Raw genomic sequence first — 24114 nt, 5'->3', positions numbered from 1 at the left:
ACAGTAGATATATATTTGACAATCCGTTTCCTAAGGGCGAGATATCCTCCTTCGTGGAACTGATGAGGCCTCAAACCTTCACATGTCACCACACGGATGCTGATATCTACGGTGTACATTGGTTACATGCTAGGACTGTTTTCTTCAGGACTGGTGTGATAGAATTAAAGGGAATATCTTTTAAGGCATGTCGGTGAGTATTTCTTTTAAGGGAGGGCTTGAACACCATTTGTAAACTCTTCGGTCCCGGCCTGCCAGATTTCACTAAGGGTCCTATTCTGAGAGTCTTCGGAGATTAAATTTTAACATTTCCTTCTTTACGATAAGTACTGTACAGTTTTATTACAGGATTTAGGCTCCAGCATCCCCTACCTATAATGATGTCTTATATAGTTAAATTTGCCATCTGAAGACAATTTATTCCGCCATAATGTAAGAAGTGGCAAATATTCATAAAGTCTCATTATAACAACTCCATCAATGACTGAACTATAGCATACATTTTGTGATAAGTCAGGACTCCCACCATCCATTCACTCAATGTAGTACTACCTCCAGGTGATTCTACACAGAGTATCAAGCCAGGAAACCATGCATTATGTAGGGTACTAGCAATACAATTAGTAAATGAACTGCTAATCACTTACTACGTAAAGTCACTCTTACTAAATGTTACTCATAAGAATTAGAGTCCAATTAGTGGGTGGACTTTAATACTCACATCATGTTACTCAAAGGTAAATGAGTTGTTACCCTTATCTTAAATGCCTGGACTAAAGATCTCACCCCCAGAACACTTCGCTCCTGATTTCAAGGGTAGTAGTATAAGATAGGATAATGGATGAATGAAGGGAAAATTGCACTGCTAATCTACACTTTGCATTATGAAACGAGTGTGTATATAACAGTCCTTAACCTCTTCAGTCCCAGGATGTCTTATTTTGTTTTGCTTCCATTGGACAATTTCACCCTAGCCAGAGATCTTTCGAACTGGAGGGCTTAAATATCGTCTTCATTAACCTCTTCAGTACCAGAGGTGTTTCCGAACTTATACATAATGATCTGTTTGATGGACTGACTAATGACAAATATAAGTCAGCAGAATGAAGAGGGTAATCCTGCATTTCGTTACCTAAAGTTCGTCTCCAATTATCCCTGACCCATAATAATAGAAAACAATACTTAATTTCATGGGCTCAGTCAGAAGAGTTTCCAAATAATCCCTGACTCGTGTTTATCAAAAGAGTCCCCAGTCACTAATAGTATTCAGCCACATTCGCCTCCAAGTATAGTACTGAATCGGACGTATCAGAAGTCCCCGATCCTGTATTTACTCGGTCAAATATGTTCCCTTATACACCTGACATGTATCCATACTCGTAATTAAAGTCCCTATTCTTTTAGGTACATTTTCCCAGGCAAACCTGTAACCGAATAATTATTGACCTGTCTTGATAAAAAGAGTTCTAATCCTGTATTCTGCTCAGATAAATTTGTTTCCAAATATTCGTGACCCGTATTCACGAGGGGATTCATATAATCTACGTAAAGAAGTGCATGCAAGTGGAGCAAATTCGTATTAATTGATGCACTGTGTTAGCAGCGGTTCGTTTAAATTACTGTTTGTCATTAGCATCATAGGGAAGGATTCATTATGCATAAAATACACATCAAAGGCCGTAATACCTAATTATGGTTTGTTGGAGTGAGTAATATATACCGGATTGTGGCTCAGGTGTGGTGGGAGTCGGGTATGATGCTTTCTGACACCACACACACCACCACACCATTGCACTACCGCACCACCACAATAACCCACACTTTCACACCAACATTACAACCATACTACCACACCATCACCATTCTCTTAAGGTATCACACTAGTACTGCCACACACCACACTACCAGAGTTACCATATTAGCTATTTTACAGCTGGATCTAAAACTTCTTCTCATTTCCAACCCACTGTCACACCACCACAGGAAAACAGCACAAGATAAAAGATGAACTACTTTCCGGAATTTTGATCAATATTGTGTGTGTGTGTGTGTGTGTGTGTGTGTGTGTGTGTGTGTGTGTGTGTGTGTGTGTGTGCTACAGCCATTTGCTTGTGTGTGTGTGTGTGTGTGTGCTACAGCCATTTGCTTGCATATGTCTTGATAACTGTGTACTGTAAATTATTCAGATGAGAGTTATGTGTGGCCTTCATAGCTGGGTATAATTCTTTCAAGCAGCGCTACTTAATTCGACTGCGATTTTTTGTTGCAGAAGAGTGACGTCCCCTGTAGTTTATTCTTGCTGCCACCAGACTATATTACTCACCTTAGGAGTGGTCTCTCGTATTTCAGGGGTTCATCATGAGTGTCTATAACCCATACAGTTCAAAAAGGGTAACCTAAGCTGAAGGACATGTGGCAAAAATGAGAAGGAAAAAAATAAATACAAGAAATCTCCCATGGCTCAGTGTATTTAATGAGAACAGGAAGGTACACCAGTGTAAGGTGTATAATGAAGCAATAATTAGATGAGGGTGAACATGACCTGCCCTCAACCCTTTACCCTCCTTCAGGTGAGGGCAGACGAGGGGTTGTGTTCTCGTGCCCTTAGCAGCCCTACTTTTCCTCCTTTGTAATTTCTGCTTATTGCCACCTTCATGATCACTTGCATGCTATGTAATTAATATTCTTTTGTTCTCGAAGCCGTTTGAATGGTTTGCATATACAAGGTGTCCCGTAAATAGCACTCCTCTAGAAACTCCACTGGCAGTATCTTGTGTGTTGCGGGGACGGCTCGGTTGGCTAGTAAGTGTGATTGTGGTAGTAGGAGAAGGACATGAATAAATGATGCAGGGTAGATACTGATAAAACTGAATAAGCCGTCTCCAACACACGAGATACCGCCTGACGGGATGGAAGTGATGCGTTACACAGTATATGGGTTACACTGTATACGTGCTCATAGAGTTAGGGGTCTCCCTGATACTTACTCCTTACCAGTTTCTTGCTTCTACATTTTGTCACAGTTATGTTGCCCTGTTCCTTTGTTATCGTCTGTCTTTCACTCTCCCCCCTCCTCTCTCTCTCTCTCTCTCTCTTTCTGCATTCACTGCGGCGGCTCTCATATGCCCAGCTAATTTTTCTTTCAGGCTCTCCGCGTCCCAGGGGTCTTACTCTCTGTCGCCCTTGAGCAACGCCTATTTGTTGGTTGTCTCTCGCGACCTGCTCCCTCCGGTCGCTTCCTTAACCCATCTGCGCCCAGTGTCCTCAGCACAGGACGGAACTGGACATTTTCCAAACTGAATAAAAGGGCGAACCCCGGGGATAAGGACCTATGAGCATTGCAATTATAAGCCGATAGGCGGAGGACAGTACGCTTAGCACCCTCTTACCACAATCCCTCAAACAGGAACCCTGGGCACTAGTGGGCTAAAATTTTCCCTTATTTCCTGTTGATGTTTTATCGTGTTCATTAATCGAATATCTGTTATATTAGCGACGACGAAAAATGTGGCTGCAGTAATCGAATGCATTTCTACGAGTATGATTCTTCTCTGCCTGTCAGTATCTGTGTTAATTAAATATGTCATCAGTGTGTAAGCCGGTTAGGGTCCAAATAGTCACAGATGATTTGTGTGAGTCTTAAAGGAAATGATTTGATTTCCGTTCAGGCTAATAAAAGAGTCAAGATTAAAGTTCATAGGTCAGGATCAAAATGCAGGGTACGGCGTTACGTCATCGTTGCTTGATCTAATTAGGATAAGAACTGGCACATACGAGTATATTATGTGTGGTGTTAGAAAGAAGTGCTGCATTTTTTGTGCAGGTCGATCGAAGGTCATATTTCGGACGCGGTTTCGTTGTCTTCCCTGAGCAGCCCCTCTAGCTTCAGATATGTTGTCACGGGATGACATTTAATTTCTAAGGTACGGTCATGTCCGTTTACCTGCGTCGTAAAATGCCACGTATATTAAAACGTCAAGTGCTAGTTTGTTATTGATATGGTGTTTCGAGAAAATTATCAATGTAACCTTCGATTGGTCACTGTCTGTTTAAATATTTGGACTAGTAGATTAACTCCGGCCCCCGGAGCTCCAGATGGCACAATAATGGATTGGATGATAGAAAAATAGAACAGATGGGATCTTCCTTACCAGTCAGGGTCTGTTAGATTAATCCAATTTCATTTATGGCTGTTAATGACCACTTAGATTTATTTATATTCATCAGGGTCATTTCACAAACAGTTAGGCTCATAGCATCCATATCTGGCTAGTCAGGCTAGCCTAGGGCAGCTCAGAGTTGGTTAGGCCCATTAAGAATCACCCAGGTTGATCAATGCCACTTCAATCCAGTCAGGACCATCACATCGGAGTGGTTAGATCAGTTCAGACCAGTCCGAAACTATATAGTCCAGTTTTGGGCCCATCTACGGACTTTCCAGGTACTCGGTCCAGTCAAATCCATTATGGTTCTGTCGCATCCATTCAGCTCACCTTAGATCCACCCTAGTAATTCTAGGTCACTTCAGCCCTGAGTCATCCCTGAAAGATCAGTGGATGCCTATGCCAGTTATATTAGGGCTTAAAGTTCACTTCTGGTTCATCATGTCCATTTATGTCAATACTGTACAAGCGTACGGCAGACAACTCAGGTCATGCCTGTGTAGAAGTGGGGCCATATATGCCCTATCAGTGCAATGAATATGTTGATTTAATTATTCCAGGATTGGGTGAGTGGGTGGAGATCAGTGCGTGGAATGAGTTGGGATGGTGGTGCGGTGCGAGGCAAGAAAGAAACCCTTTGAATATGGACGTTGTCGGTCTGGTGGTAGTCGAAGGAGTTCCTCTTATGAATTTCAGCACCTCAGAGGATAAAAGGGTGTGGTGGATGATGAAGGATGGACGGAATGGGTTGGGTTGGGATGGTTGTGAGGTAATGGGTCAGTCAGGGGCAATACGCCCTGTAAAGATGGACTTTGTAGGTTGATTGATTTTGCTGTTACGATGGTTTATTTTAAAACCTTCTCTCCACACAACAGCAACAGAGTAAGCATGTTGCACTTGCATATCTCCGACGTCTTATGGTGCTAGTAAAAACAAGATAATATCCATAGGAAACTTATAGGATATTAATAACTATACTATATATCCTGCCATTGTAGCATGTTTGCAAATGTGTATTTATGTAGATATGTATGCTTACATTAATGTATGTAAGAAACAGAATTCTGAACGCTGTCGGCCGTTTTAACCGAAACCGAGCACATAGACTAACTTAGGGTCAATTGCTGGAATTGCCCGCCTTGTCCAGATTTATAATTTATCCTCTGAGGGTGGGTTTTGAACATAACTTGTAAACTCAATTTATTCTTCGATCCCAGTCTGCCAGATTTCACTTAGGGTCGTAATCCCTTCTTAACGATATCTTCTGTTCATTACATCTCAATATCCTCTTTTCTGTTTCTGGCAAAATTTTGCGGTTTTGCCACCACGCCCCGAGCAAGCACCGGAGCGAGCATATAACGGTAATAATATGTAGCCAGAAGCTTATGACATGTATTGTTCACAATTCTTTACGAGGAAAGAAAAAAAAAGAAAGGACAATCTTCAACATCCCTTGCGGTACAATACAAATACAGCTTTACATAGGTAAACACTGGCGACCTGCTTCGGCATCCTTACCACTTAATGACCGTAGATTTTTGGTTTTCCTCGAGACTACCACTCACGCCCAGTTTTCCTGCCCCACCATCACTCACTCCCAGTTTTCCAAAGCCCCAATGATTAAGCCATAACCTTGAGTGTTAGCCTGGACGCTCGAGGTGGCTGAGACTCTCCATGAACCCAGTATCCAAACTTCAGCTTCTTTGTTTATAAAATTTCTTGGGCCTGATGTCTAAAATTGCATGTTTACTCCTTTTATCTAGCTATCAGTCACTGCTTTGTCTTCACACATACATTAGCGAACCTTTCACAACCAAAGTAGGAAGGGTAAAGAGTCTGGTGTCATATTCACAAACCTTGAACTTGAGTTGAGTATAAAATTGCCTCTTCATGCCTTTACCATTCTATGTCCAGCTGCCAAACACTTCACTATCAGTCTAAAGTGAATAATAATAGAAAATACCTGCAAAGAAAACAAAACCTGTGTTTGTAATTGAGATATAACACTTCCAGCCCGACATGGCTCCTTTTTTTCTGTAAGAGACACACATGCGGATGGCTAAATCTGGTCAAAACTGTTACATTAGAATAGTAAACATAATTTCAGTATATTGGTATCATTACAAAAAAAAATCACAGTACTTTGAAACCAAACGCCTTTTAATATACCTGCATATGCACAGATAAAGCAGAGATGTCCTGTTTAAATATTCGTCTTCACTTTAAATGCTACCATTCACTGTGCAGCCAAACTAGAGTGATCATTCAGAAAAAAAAAAACGAGAAAGAAAGTACATGACCAAACAAAAGGATTTTAAAAAATAAGTCAACCACTTTTATCCTGAAAAACTGCAAATTGGACAGGGTTATATAATTTTATTCATATATTTTTAGTTCATTATTTGAAGCTACCATACAACATCATTCAGATTTGAAGATCCCCCTAGTTGTGAAGGAGTTAATGAACCTTATATCTAACACCTTCCAGTACTGTATCACCTAAACTTAATAAAGAACGTCAAGTAGTGCCAAGAATACAATAAGATTGGCATTATAGTAGTGAAAACACTTTAGATTCCATATAAATACTTGCCCGAGCCCTCCTTCCGCCAGTGCTACTAGACACCTCTCGTAAGATGAAAACAAAACAAAAAAAAGTTTGAGGTAGCAGGAATATAAACCGCAAGACGTCCTCGGGCTAAAGGTGATGTAACAGACGTGGACCGCACCAAAATATTCCCCAGACCACGATACACAACCGTCTATTTGGCAATCCAGGTCCCTATTTAAATTCTTAATGTGAATAGACTGGGGTGAAGACGCTACGTCAAGGTCTCGTCGTCTGTTTTAAAATTCTTTATAAATACTCCTCTCTGGCCCACTCCCCTTTCCCTCATACCCCCTTCCCTTTCTCCCCTCCTGTCCTTATTGACTTCTTTATCTCCCCCAATTCTTCCCTCCCCTCCCCTTTCCCCTCTCCACTACCTCCTCCTCTCCCCCCTCTCACTTGGTCTGCCTCCCTCATTTTATCCCCTGCCTCCCTCCCTACGCCCCTTCCCCTCGACTTCCCTTTTTCCTTAGCATCTACCTCTATCCCTTTTTCCCCTCCTCCTACCACTCCCTTCTTCCGCCCCCATCCCTACCTCCCCTCCTTGCCCCTTCTCCCACCCATTCTTTCCCACTTCCCCCCCCCCCCCCGTCCTTTCTCTCGCCCCAACACCATCTCCCCCTTCATCTCTCCCATTTCTGTCTTCTAGTCCCTTCCCTTACCCCCTCCCTTCCATTCTTCTTACCTCCCCCTTCCCCCACTACTCCATTCTTCCCTACTCCTCCCCCTTCCCCCACTACTCCATTCTTCCCTACTCCTCCCCCTTCCCCCACTACTCCATTCTTCCCTACTCCTCCCCCTTCCCCCACTACTCCATTCTTCCCTACTCCTCCCCCCCCCCTCCCCCAGCGATTACCTCCTGCCTTCCTGATCACGGTCAAACTATAATCTTTCTCGGCAGTCAGCCCCACAACTTTTCGTCCCCTGAGAGAGCCGTCTTCACCACATGTTCCACCTTCGCTGCCTGGGAGGAGGAGGATGGGATAGAAGAAGGGACTAGAGGACAGGATAAAGAAAGGTGCAGACGCCATGATGCGCTTAGACGCGGTATATCTGTGACTTCTGCGTTGGTCCTATGGCCGTTACTTCACTCATTATTTTCCAGATTACCACAGTTACCTTCCCTCTGTGTTACCCCACGTACTTGCTTTACCAATTAACCTGAAAGGGACGAATGAACACCTGTATCAAGTGACATCAGCTGCTCGTACCAGGACTGGAACCCTGCCGCTATCGGACCGGCAGCTTCATAACCAGAAACGCTAACCACCCGGCCACCGGGTTGATAGCTCGCAAAGAAGTATCGTATTTCCTGGAGTACAGGAAACCATTAAGGGTGTCGATCATTGAAAAATTACTTGAATACACTATTACGTCAAATGAGTGGACGGCGGGATTCCTTTCCTACGACAGCAAAAAAAGGAAGAAGAAAAAGTACAAGAAGAAACCAATACGATCCTCCGTATGAAATAGTCACCGCGGTGGTGGTAACCCGACCACTTTGTAGTGGTAGGAAGGAGTGTGTGGGAAGGTTAGTGAAGCTGGTTTGATGACCCTGAGGGCAAAGATCAGTTGGATGAGGCTTGGCAAAGACGTTTCATCTTATTCTTGCTACCTCCAGACGATTTTATTCAGCTTAAAAAATTCCCTGGTAGTCGATTAATTAAAGATTATATATATATATATATATATATATATATATATATATATATATATATATAGCCAACTCATTCGTGGTAAATAATGGCAAGGTGAAAGAAAAGATAGAGAGTATTTTTTTCTTGCAAAATCTTCTGGCAATCGGAGGCAAATCATCGTACCTTTGCCCAAATTACTAATAAACAAGCCACATATCCCGGGATACTGCCTACAGAGTTTGGATACAATCTGCCAACTTGATTCTAAGACATTTTGGCAACAGCTAGACAAACAGACACACTCAGATGCCGGCGACTACAATATCGCCTCGCTAAGAGTGCGTTGGTAAGCGCTAGAGCTAGGAAAACTCTTCTAGTTCGAAAAGTCTCTCCTAAGCTGAATGAAATAATCAGAAAACAGCAAGAACAGATTTAGAGAAAATTGCTCATAGTGAAAAGGCTAATATGGCCGGTGAATGTGCTGAGAGATATTGAGGCTAAGTTGATCAAATCAGGAGCAAGGAGACAAAGCAAAGAGGCAGGCCGAAGTGATGGTGAAGTGGTTAGGGTGGTGATCTGCAATAAGAAAGGACTTGAGTTCGATCCGAGGCTGGGATGGGGAACCGTCTGACGAGTTCGTTAAAACAGCCTTCCTTATCTTCCACAAGACTCATGATACGTCATGAAAACATCACTGCCAGTACCATCACACCAGTCCTAAATGAGACAACCCCAGCATATACAGGTCTTGACAAAGACGGTGAATAGGGCAGAAAGTTATTTGCAGATGACCTAATAATAAGGAGTAAATAGACCAGCTGGGCTAAGGCAGGAGGAAGAGGATCTAAGCAAATATGATGAGGCAGGGGTGTGTGTGTATATACTGCAGCGAGCGGCTTGCACACACCTGATATGGGCAGGGGCCTGTGCTATACACATTCAGCCCGCGTTTTACAGCTCCCGAGGAGCAACTAACCCGTAGGGCCGAGGAACATCACATTTTGTCACTGGAGAAATAAGGCTGACTGAGTGGTAGGAAGTTCTGTACATGTGAAGAATTATGGTGGAGTGACCATAGCAGTGTATCAAATTGCTTGAGAGTTAATATGGCCGCAAGACTGTTCGTTGGCTAAAACAAAGAATGGGGACCTATAACGTAATCAACGTTTAAATGTTGCTTGGATGTTTTGTATGTCAGTGTTGAGAACGTCATCGGAGAATGGGGATGATGAAAACCAGGCATGAATGACTAACAAACTAACACTATATATCTTGTATGTAGAGACAGAGGGATAGATAAGAAAGGGGATGCTTAGTCCCTTTAGTACGATTAATTTTGGCTTAGGAGAGTCCTTTAGTATCGAAGAGGTTAATGAAAACTATACGTAACTCTCCAGTTTGAAGTCTCATATAAATTACACAGAGTGGTGGGTAAAGAGTAAGACTTCATAACACATACATCACTGGGTTGGACGAGATAAAAATGGCGATGCAACAGGTGTGAGAATGACAAGAGACAAGAGGTAATTAATTCTGGAGAAGATGAGGACGGCAGGTGTGAGAGACAAGGAGTGTCACTCACTGAAAGGAAGTACCGAATGAAGAGGAGGTGAGGACTTAGAGTGGGAGAGGGTGATGGGGACAGATATTACGGTATCTGACGATGGGTTGTAGATTAATCTCTTTAGAGCAAAGATGTCTTCTTACTTTCAGCGTGAGACGACAGGTATATGAGAGAGATGTGAGCTTACCTTCTTGTTCTTCATTGTCTTGGAGATAATTTTGAAAGAAATCATCACCGCGCCCACATCGTTGTGAAATGAGAAAGGAAGGAAAGAAGGAAGGAAGGAGGGAAGGGCAGCGAAGGAGAAGGAATGAGAATGAGGGTGGAAAAGAAAGAGAGAAGGGAGAAGGGAGGGTAGGAAGAGATGACTGAAAGAAAGAGCTGATTTGAGGAAACGAGGGAAGAAAAATAAGATAAGAAACGGAAGAGGGGGGAAAAGAGAAAGCAAGAGAAAGAAACAGAGAAAGAGGGAAGAAGGAAAGGTAGCGAAAAGAGGAAGAACCAAGAGGGAAAGAGGAGGAAAATCTGACTGGGAAAATGACTGAGCCATTGGGAAAAGGAAAAAGAAAGAAAGGCGAATAAAAGAGAGAAAATAGGAAAAGAGAGTTAGGGAGGTGTGAGAAGAAGAGAGGTGAGAGGAATGAAGAATGTGCGAAGGGAGGGAAACGGAAGGGAAGAGGAATAGTGAATAGGGAAGAGAGGAAGTAAGAAGAGGAGAAAGGAATGGGAAAAAATGGGGAAAGAGAGGGGCGCAGTAAGTGAGGAGAGGAAGGAGTAGAAGAGAAAACGAAGATAAGAGAAGGGAAGGGATAGGAAAGGTTGAAGTGACAAAGGAAAGACACTGGAAAGGAGAGGAAGGAGTGACAGTGAAGGGAGGAGAGGAGGAGAGAAAAGAGAAAAGGAAGGAAAGGAAGGGAGGGGACGTGAAAGAAGGAGAGAGAAGGGGATGGAGGAGGGAGTGTGGATATATATGTAGGGATAGGGAGGAGAGGAAGCGAAGGAGAGGCAGGGATGTAGAAAGAGGAGCGATGGGAGAGAAGAAAGGGAGCTACTAAAGGGAAAGGGAAGAGGTTGGGTGGGGTGCTGGTGGAGAAGCAAAGGGAAGGGAGGGAAGAACGGAAATGGGGGGGAATGAGGGTGTCAGTCTTAGGAGGAGAGGAGGGAAAAAGAAGGAAAGAGGATGAGAGAATGGGAGAAGGAAGGAAATGGAAGGCAGAGTTGTGTGTCACGTGGAAATGACTGTGTGCCGTGGAGGACAGGGCACACGCCTGTGATTCACACCTTATTAAGACCTGCACCATGACTCCAAAAACATCTAACCTTTCCAGAAAGACAACGGAAAGATAACCTAACAAAGTTAGGTTTATCATCTTGTAAGTTACGAACGGTAGGTGCTATACTCTGAGTAATTCATTTAATGAAATATGGAAGAACTCAAGGTTGAAGGCCTCCGAAATTTCTCAATTTTCAAAGAGAACTGAATGGAGAGAAAGCCAAGTTTAAGATTGCTGATTTCGATACACCTGGCTACATAGCCTTTAAGTGACTGGAAGTCATTGGCAGTGGCAAAGACAGTGTGCAATGTGGTTTCAAAGCTGACTTGTATCCATGAGAAACTCCAGTGAGGTGACGCCACAAAACAGGAGAAAACAGCCTCATTTACAGTCAGTGGCTCAACTGTTGTATGTATCACCAAAAAAAAAAAATAAAATAAAATAAATAAATAAATAAATAAAATAAAATGTTAAAAAAGTGAGCCAGAACCCAGAAACAAAATGAGAGAAAACGTAAAAGTAGGACAACATTTCATCATCATCGTTATCATTTTAATCCTGAACCATTTCGCCACGACGACGTCTTTTCCCCCTTGCCTACGCTATATGACATTATTATAGTAGAGTTTTTTGAGATACAAGTTAGATGTAGCCTTCATTAACCCCTTCACCACAAGAGGTCCGTCCTAAAATGAATAAACTCGCCTGGGAAGAAGAATACTTAAATTAAGAATCAAACTTCCTAGTCTCAGGCAAGATGAGGCTCTCCTGTTCCATTCTTTTTTCTCGTAACTTTCATTTCGTAAGTTGGGACAAAAATGAATGTGAAGATACCAGGTTGTAGCCACCAGTGAGTGAGATTGCCAAATATAACCTGTCTGATTTGTCTATCTGTCTTGTATCAGTCCCCACGAGACAAGAGGGAGAGCGATAACCAGAGTTTATCCTCTCATACTGGTGAAGTACGAGGTTTAAGAGCCCAGGCCCTCAATGAAGAGGTGGGCTGCGAGAAACATATGAGATGAGGTGGTGAGTGCTGACCTTGGATCTAAAGGTATTTCTATGGAGCTGACGTAGGACTGAGCAAGATGCAGCAGTGCTGTGAGATGAACTCGTCTGACCTATGTGACAAAAAAAAACTGACGTAATAACAAATATGATGATGATGATGATGATGATATTCAGCTCAGGAGAGACTTTCCAAAGTGCAAGATTGAATATTACATTCTTTATCATCTACGGTACATGAGGTCTTTCTGAGTCTGAATGAAGTAGTTTAGTGGTGATGGTGTGACTGAAAAAAAAAAATCGTGTAGCATTAACTCGAAGGCCCGTATTCTCGTCTATTAAGGTATCTCCGTAACACCTCTTCCTCCGAGACTCATTTTTTTTTTATTACATCTTACTGTCTACTTTGTGTTAGATAAAGCATGTTAATATCTCCATACTCTTAGTAAACCAGGCATAAAATGATAATAGCCAGGTACACCCAAAAATAAATCGCTAGGGAAGAGGTGCTAGGGAAGATTGTTAACCAACGAGAATACGGGTTTAAGTCTCTCCTCTTCTTTTCCACCTACAGACGAACCGAAGTCGCCCCCTAAACTGTCCCTAAGCAAGCAACAGTGGTCCCCTGGGGAGGAACTCAAGGCAAACTGTACATCACCTTGGGCACGACCGCCTTCGGAGTTGGAGTGGTACATTAATGACATCAAGGTGTGTGTGTGTGTGTGTGTGTGTGTGTGTGTGGAGGGGGTTGTGTAATAATTGTAGTAATACTAATAACAACATTTGATTAATTTTTTCATATCAATAAATGGCTGAAAATACATACGTCTTAAGACTTGTGTCCTTATCTGAGTTTGTGTGTGTGTGTGTGTGTGTGTGTGTGTGTGTGTGTGTGTGTGTGTGTGTGTGTGTGTGTGTGTGTGTGTATACAGCATCCACTTACATGCTTGTTTTTATTAATTCTCCACCTTCCTCTCTTCAGATCCCCGCCCACCACTCCCTTGTAGTGACGGAGGGTGAGCATGGGCGAGGTATGGATATGGGTATAGGTATAAATAGGGATAGGGGTATGGGTGGGCGGACAGGAACGGGCGGGACTGCTGGACTCTCAAGGACTTCTAGGCTCAACCTTGTACTGAGGGAGTCTCACTTCACTGCTGGTGGTCGGGCGACTCTCAAGTGTGACGCTACTTATAAAAGAGTCTACCACAGGTGAGTGCAAATCTGTACGTGTCGTAGCTTATATGCCGGCTATATATTTGTATATATACAGGGTGTTGCGGGACTCGGCCCACTAACTTCAGGAGATTCGAGGGCTGATTTTAAGTAAAAAAGATGTTATAGCACAATGGGTCCCCTTCTCAACAGTTATGGAGCTACAGTTAATGACTACCTTATTGACGATACTAGCAGCATACATAATTCACTCATAACGTTATCAGTAATTGTAGCTGCAAAACGGTCGAGAACTGGGTTCATATTCTTACAGTGTACCTTTTACTCCAAATCATCTCTAGAATTACCTCCTGAAGTTGTACATCAACTCGCTGAACACAGTTTGTATATATATATATATATATATATATATATATATACAGAGAGAGAGAGGGTGTCTCGGTAGGAAAGGGCATAACTCTGGGAAAAGATGGGATATATAGATAGATAGATAGACAGAGAGATAGATAGACAGATAGATAGATAGATAGATAGATAGATAGCTAGACAGATAGATAGATAGATATACAGGGTGTCTAGGTAGGAAAGGGCATAACTTTGGGAAGTAAAAGATGGGAGAATTCTAAGCAAAAAAAATGCTATATGAACATTTATCTAAATCTAGACCATTTCAAAGCTACAGTTACCGATGACCTTATGGGTCACCAAGAAAGATTCCATCTTGAGAAACTCAGGGGTGAGGAGTGTGCATATGAGTAGGCTGTGCAAGTCTCAAATCGGTTTGAAATGCTCAGTCCTGCTGAAGATCCTGCTGAACGATGGGATACCTTTATGCTTGCTACCCTGGCAGCAGCTGATGAGTGTACAACAGACCGCCCGAGATCAAGGCGGGGATTCATCTCGCAAGGGACACTGACCACAGTTGAGGAGAGTTTTGCTGCCAGACTGGCTGTGGATCGGGAACAGCACAGACTTCTGTCTCGACAGGCACGAGTTTCACTGAGAAGGGACAAGGAGAGGTTTGTCAAGGAAATCGCTGAGGAGGTGGAAGGCCGTTTTCATGCAAATGACCTTCGACCCGCCTACCGAGCCTTGAAGAAGCTCCACTCCAGACCCACCTCTCATGTTAAAATACATTATTACCAATGAATGACCACAAACAAGCATTCAGCTGCCAACTTTCAAAAGCTTAAGGCTCTTCTCTTCTCAGATGACATGGAATAGACCGAGATCCCATCCATTGGTTGCACCAATATAATCCATGTGGTTTAGCTGCCTGGTTATACAATAGTCCCTCATATCTTTTCCTATCCCTTGGAGAATGGTACCCTACAGGAGAAGAGCAACTTCTATATCCAACGGGTTCACGTCCAGATAAACCTGCAGAAACAGCAGCAAGCACAAATCTCCCCACGTTAATATTGTTTTCCTCCTGTCTACAAGACACTTTATTAACATTCGTTACGCAATGCATAATATTGTGCAATGAATGAAAATAACTCAACCTTTATCTGCCCTCTCCACAGGTCTGCAAAAGTGCACTTGATCAACCCAGAGTACAAGACTGCCGCTCCCTCCCAGAAGCTGTACGGGTGTGCAGTGAGGCTGGTGGCTGGACTGTGGTTAGCTGTGGGTGTGTTGGTTACCCTTGTGTTGTAGGGAGCATCCACACACACACACACACACACACACACACACACACACACACACACACACAGAAGCTCATATTCTCATCGGTTAAGAAGGCTCCCTGACACGTCTTCCTTCCCAGTTCATTACATAGTTGGGCACGTTACTATACTATCATCAAAAGCTCTCCGGGGGCATCTGGCTGGAGTGACTTTTTGTTGGCGACTGGGTTCAGATCCACATAAGTGAGTCTCCAAAAATATTATGCAATCTGTGTCGATATTAGAAAGGTATCATAATCAAACAAGAGGTGGTTAAAGTTTATTGTGATAAATTAACCACTTAGGAAAAGATTTAAGAGCACCTCCAAAGCTGACAAGACAGTAGCCTATTACTTTGAGGCGTGTAATCGTATCCTTGGGAACCTTACTATATTGTTTTTACTCAAACTTGGCCCAGATTTTCGCCTGCTCATTGGCAGAAAGTGACAATACTGTATCTCTACATGCTTTCCACAGCACTTCTTCAAGACTAGCATCATATACTGGTGCTAATCTATTGCTACAGCTCAACATTCAAAGTGGAGAGATGGCAGTTTTAGTCCAAAGTAGAGTAATGCGGGTGAAGCACTTGTTCCTTCTAAGTTTATATTTGTTTAATATATTAGTAATAGCTTGTCACTAATACTTTTAATGTTAACACAGATTACATTTTCAGCATACGCAAAAATATCACCAGTAGCTAATCAGAACAGTGGCGGGAAAAAATGGCGTCAGAGCAAGAAGTAAATTAATCTAAAGCTTTTCACGGACAAATAAGAAAACTGCACTCTGGTGTTTCCGACCAAGAAAAACAAGAAAAAATAAAGCAGCCAAAAATTTGTAGAGAACTACATTGGTGTGTCTAACCGAGAGAGTTAAGGTGCAAAATTCAAAACATACTGCATAAGAAAAAGTGATGGAGAGCTCCTTAGACCCATTTACAAAGTGACATTCAAGGCTTAATGGCACCTCTTCCTCAGTAATTGATTTTAAACAGTACACATACGCATTTTCTTGCATGATACTTAAATCATTTGAATACCGAGACAACTTGCATTTGAAACACAGAAGAGGACACTGAGATGGAAGTTTGCAGAATAAACCGCTAAGGAAGAGGTGTTACGAGATCTATAAACACCTTAGCCGGGCGAGACATATGACTGAGCTGGATGTGTTCTCCTTGGCTTCAGTTTTTTTTTCATTTCGCCCTTGCTGATTAAAGCGATTAAAGCAACATACTATGGCACATTACTGTTCCCATGGATGATATCTATACCTTTTATAATATTTACACGGTTTGCATTAAGAAAATAGTACGTCAATAATATGCCGAGAACGGAAACACACTACCCTCATCGGGAAGAGGTACTGTACTGCTTTTACTCTAACTTGGCAGTTTTTTGTTCTTTTGCAGCTTATTTTACGTAGCTCTATGACAAAAGGAGACAATGCTACTGCTCAACATACTCTCCATAGTACTTCTTTGTTACTAGCATCATAATCTAGCGCCAGTCTATTCTCAGAACTCTGCATTCAACAGGGGGAGATGATAGTTTTAGGCCAAGTTGGAGTAAGAAGAGTATAATAAGCTATCTAATCCGAAGAGAATAACTGCCCATTTCTCTTTACCCACTGGCAGGCAGCTTGTCTCTTCAGCCCTGCCCATCCTCACCCACCGCCCGTAGAGTGAGCAAGGAGGGGCGGGGCCATGACTTCAAGAAGGGGCGGGGCTTAATAGACAAGTTGCATGACGGCGGTTATAACACTAGCTGTTCTGTGTTGGTATTATTTTTATGTGAAGTAAGTATCTATAATCACATCAGTGTTAAAAGCAACGGAGCACTGGGTCATCACCTAAGAAGAAGATGATGATGAAGAAGAAGATGATGATGATGATGATGATGATGAATTTTTCCAACTATAAGGGCTAACTCTACCTTCCTTGAACTCATCAGGTACTAAGGGGCTCTTTTGAGTTGAATAAAATCGTCTAACGGCAGCATGAAAAATATGAAGACATCTTTATCTTTAAGGAGTTACGAGTGAATTTATAGTTTTTCTTTTATTAGGTGATGACACAACACACCCCGATGCCGTGTAACAGTCTCAATTTAGCGGGGACAAAGGTTCTCCTCATATTTCACCTTCTTGTTTCTACCTTTCCTCAGTTGGCTAATATTATTCCGCTGAGAGAGATTTGGTATGTTTCTCCATCCTAATATTTTCACCCCCACTACTTTCCGCTCTCTCCTAGTGGCTAATATTCCTAAACTGAGATTAGCTTGCTTTGTTTCTTTGTCCATACGTTCACCGAACATTATACCTCCTTAATTTTTCGTTTCCTCAACTGGTGTCTTATATTCTCAACTGAGAGAGGCTTTGTGTGTTTTTCTGTCCATAAGCAATGCTTTTGTATATAATGCGTCAGGAAAGAAAGTGACGGACATACCCAAAGTGTAAAACAGACATAGTGGAATAGCAGGTGAACGTTTGTCCTCGAGTGTACATAAAGTAGGGTCATGTGTAGCATATATATATATATAACACTGTATATTGCCTGTGGAGAGAATTCAGGGTCTTAGACAATAAGTACACAGTAAAACACATGGATATTAGAGTAACATTTGAAATGGCTTTGGAGAAATTGTAGCACCTCTTTCACAGCAAATTATTCTGACCATTGCACCTCTGTACCCTCTTGTATGTCATTGATGCAAAAGCTTCTCAATATCAAGAATATCAGTAACATACAAGAGCAAGGTGAGATAATAATATGGAAAATAAGTTGACGAGGTAGAGGCGGTACGAAATCTCTTATAGCACTCTTACACGGCCCTTAGCCTTTTTGTTGGTATAGACGACACTGATGATGGTTTCAGATGACACCAGTCTAAAAATTACTCTCCTTCACTACGATGATGCTTTATACATTTTTATTCTTGCTATCTCCATACGATTTTATTCAGTTCAGGGCAGACCTCTTGGAATGAAAGTGTTAATGGAAGATATAATGAACTTCTGTTCGAAAAGACTCTCCTAGACTGAGGAAATCCGTCTAGAAACAGGAAGAATAATACCTGGTGTTCGGGAGGTTAGGATATAACTTTTGGAAGTGATAGGTATGGAAATTCTTGGTAACAATACTTTATCTGCTTGGGTCCAAATCTCTGCTGCAGCTGTTGTGGAGGCACTGACGCCCTTGTAGGCAAAATGGACTTCCTCATAATTCGCCCATATTAATGCGGTCCTCTAATCTGATTACACTTGGACGTCAATTGAGCTGAAAGGTGATAGGGATATTTGTCAGGTTAGAAAAAACATGCTATAGCAACGAGGTAGGAAGATCGCACCTATTCTTACTTTGATTATCCTTCAGTCATGTGTTTGGCTGTGTGAAGGGGATGGAGAATGAAAGACTTGATAGAAGAGTGCATGTGAGTGAAGTGGAAGGGGAGAGGAGGAGGGAGAGACCAAGGTCGAGATGGAGGGATGGAGTAGAGTTTAGGAGAGAGGGATGTGTGACTTGGAGGGAAGGCAACCAATTGACAGACGACAAGGTGGCGTAGAGGTGATTTGTTAGTGGCCACCCATTACTGGATTAAAGTGCCTGGCAACAGACAGATAGATAGTTTGAATAAAGATATAAAAATTAGGAGATTTGCATTCTTTACCAACTAAGGCTTAATGACACGATTAATAGGTCCGAAATAAAAATCATTTCACTACGATGACGGTTGTCATTTTAATCTTGGTATCCCATTAAGGTTTTAACATAAGGAAGAATAATCTAAACGAAAGAATAAGATATGTCTTTCAGAAGCCCATTTACGTTACAATATTTCCCGGCAGCTAAGTAATAAAGCAATGTACTGTCCTGGGTAAGAAGAAGAAGAAGAAGACGAAGAAGAAGAAGAAGAAGAAGAAGATGAAAAAGAAATCGTGATCGAAATGCTGATTTTGAAATTATGTTTTTTATTATAAGTTTATAGAGCGGCAAGAATAAATTAAGAAAGACGTCATCTGGTGAAGTGGTTAACTCCATTAAGAGCAGCGTATCGTTAGAGGTAGACAGACAGAAAAGATATTACATTATTAAAGGGTTAATGGTGGCTGTGTAATACATGCTATAATGTAATTTTGCTCAGTGACAGACCTCCACCCGGACCAGGTATTAGACTGGAAGTGACTCTCCTGCTCCCCAGTGGAGGTGGCCTCAGAAAGGCAACGCCATAATTTCTACGTAGGAGCACAAAATTTGGCACGATAATACATCTTTGTCATTTTACTCAGATGACTTATTCTGTATTTTATTCTTGATACTTTCAGACGGATATTCTTAACCGGAGAGAATATTCATACGGGATATCAATGTAGCCTTCGTTAACCCCTTTACCCCTGGAAGCCTGTCTTTAATTGAACAACGTCATGTGGGTTGCGATATGAAGAAAAAAAAAAAAAAAATCACCCTACTGAATATTTTTAATCGTTTCACAGGAAGGTTGTCACGTAGATTTCATTCTTGCTGCCACCGGATGACTATAATCAGTATAAGAAAACACCGGGCATCGAAATAGGTCGTGAAAACTGCATGTGACCCCACCAGTTTGGACAGTCTCTCCCGAGCTGAATAAAATTGTCTGGGCCCCCGCACGCACGCACGCACACACACACACACACACACACACACACACACACACAGATACACACACACACACACACACACACACATGAACTATTTTCGAACTACAGAGGTCACAAATATCAGCATTCATTTTCACTACCAAGAGGTCTTCCAAAGCCGAGTAGCCTAACATCGCCTGAGGACAGCAGGATCATAAGACGTCGCCATTAGAGCGGGGTCGTTCATTTTTATTTCATTACTGCTACAAATTAATGATTTCTATTCAGTCTAGGAATTCTTTATTAGGGATAGTGAAGAATACCGTAATTCTTCCAGTTCTAAAACATCCATTAAGCCGAATAAGACAATCTGGAGATAGCAAGAGTGAAATGCGAATGGTGTTACCTAAATGAGTGAGAACATGGACCTTAAACCAACCCATAACCGTATGTGCTTCCCTCACCCACCATTATGCGCGCGCGTGTGCTGTGTGTGTGTGTGTGTGTGTGTGTGTGTGTGTGTGTGTGTGTGTGTGTGTGTGTGTGTGTGTGCGCGCGCCCTTCCCTCACCCACCATCATAGTGTCTATCAAATGCTGTTGTTGTAAATGTAAGTAGCCTACTTTATATACTGTATACATACTGGTAAATATATGTATCGCGTAAGATATTATTTTACCCTCTGAATTTGTATGAAATAATTTGTATAGATTTAGAATGGATTATAAGTCACTGCTGTGAAGCTGAGTGTTAACATTACATAAGTTAAGTGGATTTTTTTTTTAGTCGGTCTTACAGTGGAGTATATTACATTATTCGGAATGAATGTAAAGATGAAAATAAATAAATAAAACTTTTTTCTATATACTGCCAAAAGAGAGTCAGTGGAGTAAAAATAATGTTTGGTATGGTGAGTGCCACAGAAAAATAACTGAGTGAACAAAGTCTCTGTTTTAGTGAATGCCATGGACAGATGCATGAAGAAACAGTGTGATGCACAGCGAACACTAATAAATGAGCAATGGAGAACGATTGTGACACTGACCGAAAATGTTTAGTTTCGTATTATTCGAGCTGAGAGAGAATAATAATACGGTCATATACAAAGAGAGCTTAAACCATGCAAATCTGAAGATGCATGTGTGCATATATGTGTTTCAGATTCACTGTGTCGTGTGGATTCTTCTGGTGATACGGTCAAGCATCAGTACTACCTCCCTGTATGCATATGTACTCTCACAACTCACTTGGGGTGAACGTTGCGGGTCGCATAGTCCTACTCATCCCCCAACTCCACCTTCATGATTCCCCTCGTGCAAGTCTCCGGACAGAGACTCTTCCCCGTCAGGTACCTCCCGACAGGAGCAACCTAGCCACTCCGCTCACAAGTTTCAAGGCCTTCTACTTGGTCTCCTCCGCCCCAGGTTGACTCATTCAGATATCACACAGTTAGAAGGACCAACCAAACGAAAATATGCCACATACCCATATAAATAGAGTTGGCGTTCACGTATTATGTGGATAATAAGCATTGATCAAGTTGTATACATCACATTGCACCAGCGATGCCCTACAGTCCTACGAAGCCATTTAACACCAAATAACGTCAATTCAGTTCTATAACGTACTATTTGGTGTCTGTTTCATAGCGATAAAATAAGTTATAGAGCACCAGAGTCTTTGAGATGTGAATTTCCTCTCTTCTTTGCAAATATCGACGAAGACAAATAGTCAAATTGATTGATGCGATGAGAGATTTCATCATCTGACCTACCGTTTGTATGAATCAGACAACCATGATTAGCGAATCCTTAAAAACCTTCAATGTCCTCACCACACGCCTGAGCTTACTGTACTATTTCGTCCCCCAAACCATCAAATGCCTGAACAGAGACATGACCCACAAGAATTTTAATCAGTTTCATGCCTCGAGAATACTCAGGAACGTTTTCAGTGACTCTAGCAGGACAATCACTTTATCAGCAAAGTCAAGATCAATAACTGTAAAACTGCCCATTGATTCTGACTCACAACCTAACCCAGTACCCAGTCCATGAATGAGTTGAAAAGTCACTGGCCAAAGGCATTTCTCTGTCTCACTTCAGAACTTACTGGACAGAAATTGATTGCCCCCCCCCCCAACACACACACACACTCGACAACATTTGCATCTGAATGCATACCAGCTATGAGCCGAATAATTCTTGTAGGGATCCCACACAATCACAGGAGTTCCCATAGTACCTCCCGAGTTACTGAGACGAATGCCTTCCCAAGACTTCTAGTATTGCGCCGAAACTCACGACGGCAATCCACAGAACTTTCAGTGTTAGATTATGGTCAACTGTAAACTTCTTGGCAGTGAATCTGGATTGCCCAGGCTTCTGAAACTTTAGTAAATGGCCTTGGATATGCATCAAGGGCACATGAACAAGAACCTTGCCTGGCACAGTGAGCACTATAATACTTCCGTGGTTGCTGCAGACACGTAGACCTCCTTTCCCTTTCTGGACAGCGATGACCATCCCATTGTCCAGTCAGCAGGAATGATACCAGTGCTCCAGACGGCTTTTGTGACTGCAAGTAGTTCTAGGATCATGGGTTTGCCCAGTCTTTGATTAATACCACAGGAATGCCACAATCACCAGTCACCCTGCCACATTTCAATCAAGCCACTACCCTCCAAGTTAATCTGAGAGTGGATCTGGTCTTCTGGGTGCTACAAGCACATGAAAGCAACCCTCTACCTCCCCAGTAATTTTCCTGACAAAGTTTTCTTTGTCTCTTCTCGATGAAATTCTTACCCAACGATACAGGAACCTGTGCTGTTACCGATTCCCAGACAGTTTGCCAGTACGAGTCTCATCAGCTGTAGCCAGCATCTCCAGTGAGACAGATTTCTTCGTTGTTCTCTGATGCTCTAAAACACATTATTCAGCAAATAGCAGTGTATTACACTTAAAGGTATCCCACTGGGAACAGGGTCCTCAACAGCGATAAGTACCTCAAGCCAACTCGAGACTGCCATTGAATATTCATAAGCACACTCATCAGCCCTGAGCATTTCAAGACGAAACTTTTCAGATGATATCCTGGGATTCTTTCAGATTTAATTTGCATCATTTAGGGTAGCAACAGCAAGTTCTGTAATCAACAGAAAAGAACACTTCGCTCTTGAAAACCCTGCAGTTCTGAAGAATTCTTCTCTGAGTATTTATAAGGATGAGTTCAATCTCCTTAGCAACCATTCCCGACATTGGTATACTAAGTCCAATGGTGAAGATCAGGTTACTGAAACCAGGATCCAGAAATCCTCAATTTATGGGGATTCGTGATGTTCAGAAGGAAAGAAGTATTGGAATCCCACGGTGCACTTTGCACAGCTATGAAGACCTACACATTCCTTGAAGCTTTCGCTATCAAAGTCTTCAGTGCACTGAAGTCAACCAGAACCAGTAGAGTATCCATCAAGGCGTTCAGTTCCACAAGTGTGTCGAGTTTGACCTAAGACTACTCTTTTTTTTAGATCACTTACCTTAATCGTAGCATTCACTGCAGCAAGAGAGATAAATCCAAAAGTGTGCTTCAGCTTCATCGGCTATATGTGCTCATCAGCTGGAGTACCCCTGTCAAGAGAAAAGGCAATGTGGGTAGAAATCACCACAGCTACACGAAACAGACATCAGTGTCACAGCCAGACCAGAAGTATGTGTAACCTTCACTACTGATCTCGCCATGGCCAGTCTACCTCACTTCAGGGAGTGTAGCAATGCCGACCCCCAGTCATTCCAACCCTCATGACACAAAGGCAGTTGGTGACCCTCTGATAGGTTTTCCACAGTTCAAGCCCCCTCTAAAGGTTAAACTCGCATGAGGGACTTAGAGCTCGTACGTTCCCTTCACTACTATGACTTTTAGTAGAAACAGGACACAGCCAAGATGATCACCCCTCCTTTCATACGGCTGTTGAGTCTCGAAGGCCATCATGATAGGGTCAACCTGACAGGGTCCCAAGAGTCTTGCCTTGTCAGCACCCAAAAAGGGACTCCCGGCAAACCTGCACAAGGATCAACCAAGATCTGTTGCGGGTGCAAACCGCATCCCAACTTCCAAGTCAGAGAACTTACCACTAGCCTATGGAGAGGGGTGTGGGATCCCTGTGCACCAGGGCTAGTTACCCAGTTTTGAAATAAAGGTAGGCCTTATGGGTAGATTGCCAGCCAAGACTAACGAACTCCACCTACCCTATTGATGCTTTAAGAAGCTTATCCACCCATTGATAAGTCGTGTTTTTCGTCCTGTTGGGTATCTAGTCACTTCTCACTGGATAAAACAAGTTGGGTAGCAGGTTTAATTACCGATGACCCAACCATGAAACAGGTATAACTGGATTAT

The 24114-nt window shown here is 42.4% G+C and overlaps 1 protein-coding gene across 1 annotated transcript in view; it reads left to right on the top strand.

Annotated features, from left to right (window-relative positions):
* LOC145391048 (uncharacterized) overlaps positions 1-23893 on the top strand; it is a 73143-nt gene extending 49250 nt beyond the window's left edge. The window contains exons 5-10 of the mRNA XM_080265781.1: positions 12829-12962; positions 13237-13466; positions 14957-15063; positions 20881-20939; positions 23246-23365; positions 23726-23893. Coding sequence (XP_080121907.1) covers positions 12829-12962; positions 13237-13466; positions 14957-15063; positions 20881-20939; positions 23246-23365; positions 23726-23893 — 818 coding nt within the window. The remainder of the gene's footprint in view (positions 1-12828; positions 12963-13236; positions 13467-14956; positions 15064-20880; positions 20940-23245; positions 23366-23725) is intronic.
* Positions 23894-24114: the final 221 nt, after the last annotated feature.

The sequence above is a fragment of the Coenobita brevimanus genome, chromosome 16, assembly GCF_032717465.1.
Source record: "Coenobita brevimanus isolate Jiangsu-jjx chromosome 16, ASM3271746v2, whole genome shotgun sequence".
NCBI lineage: Eukaryota > Metazoa > Arthropoda > Malacostraca > Decapoda > Coenobitidae > Coenobita > Coenobita brevimanus.
This window is presented reverse-complemented; position numbering and strand designations above follow the sequence as displayed.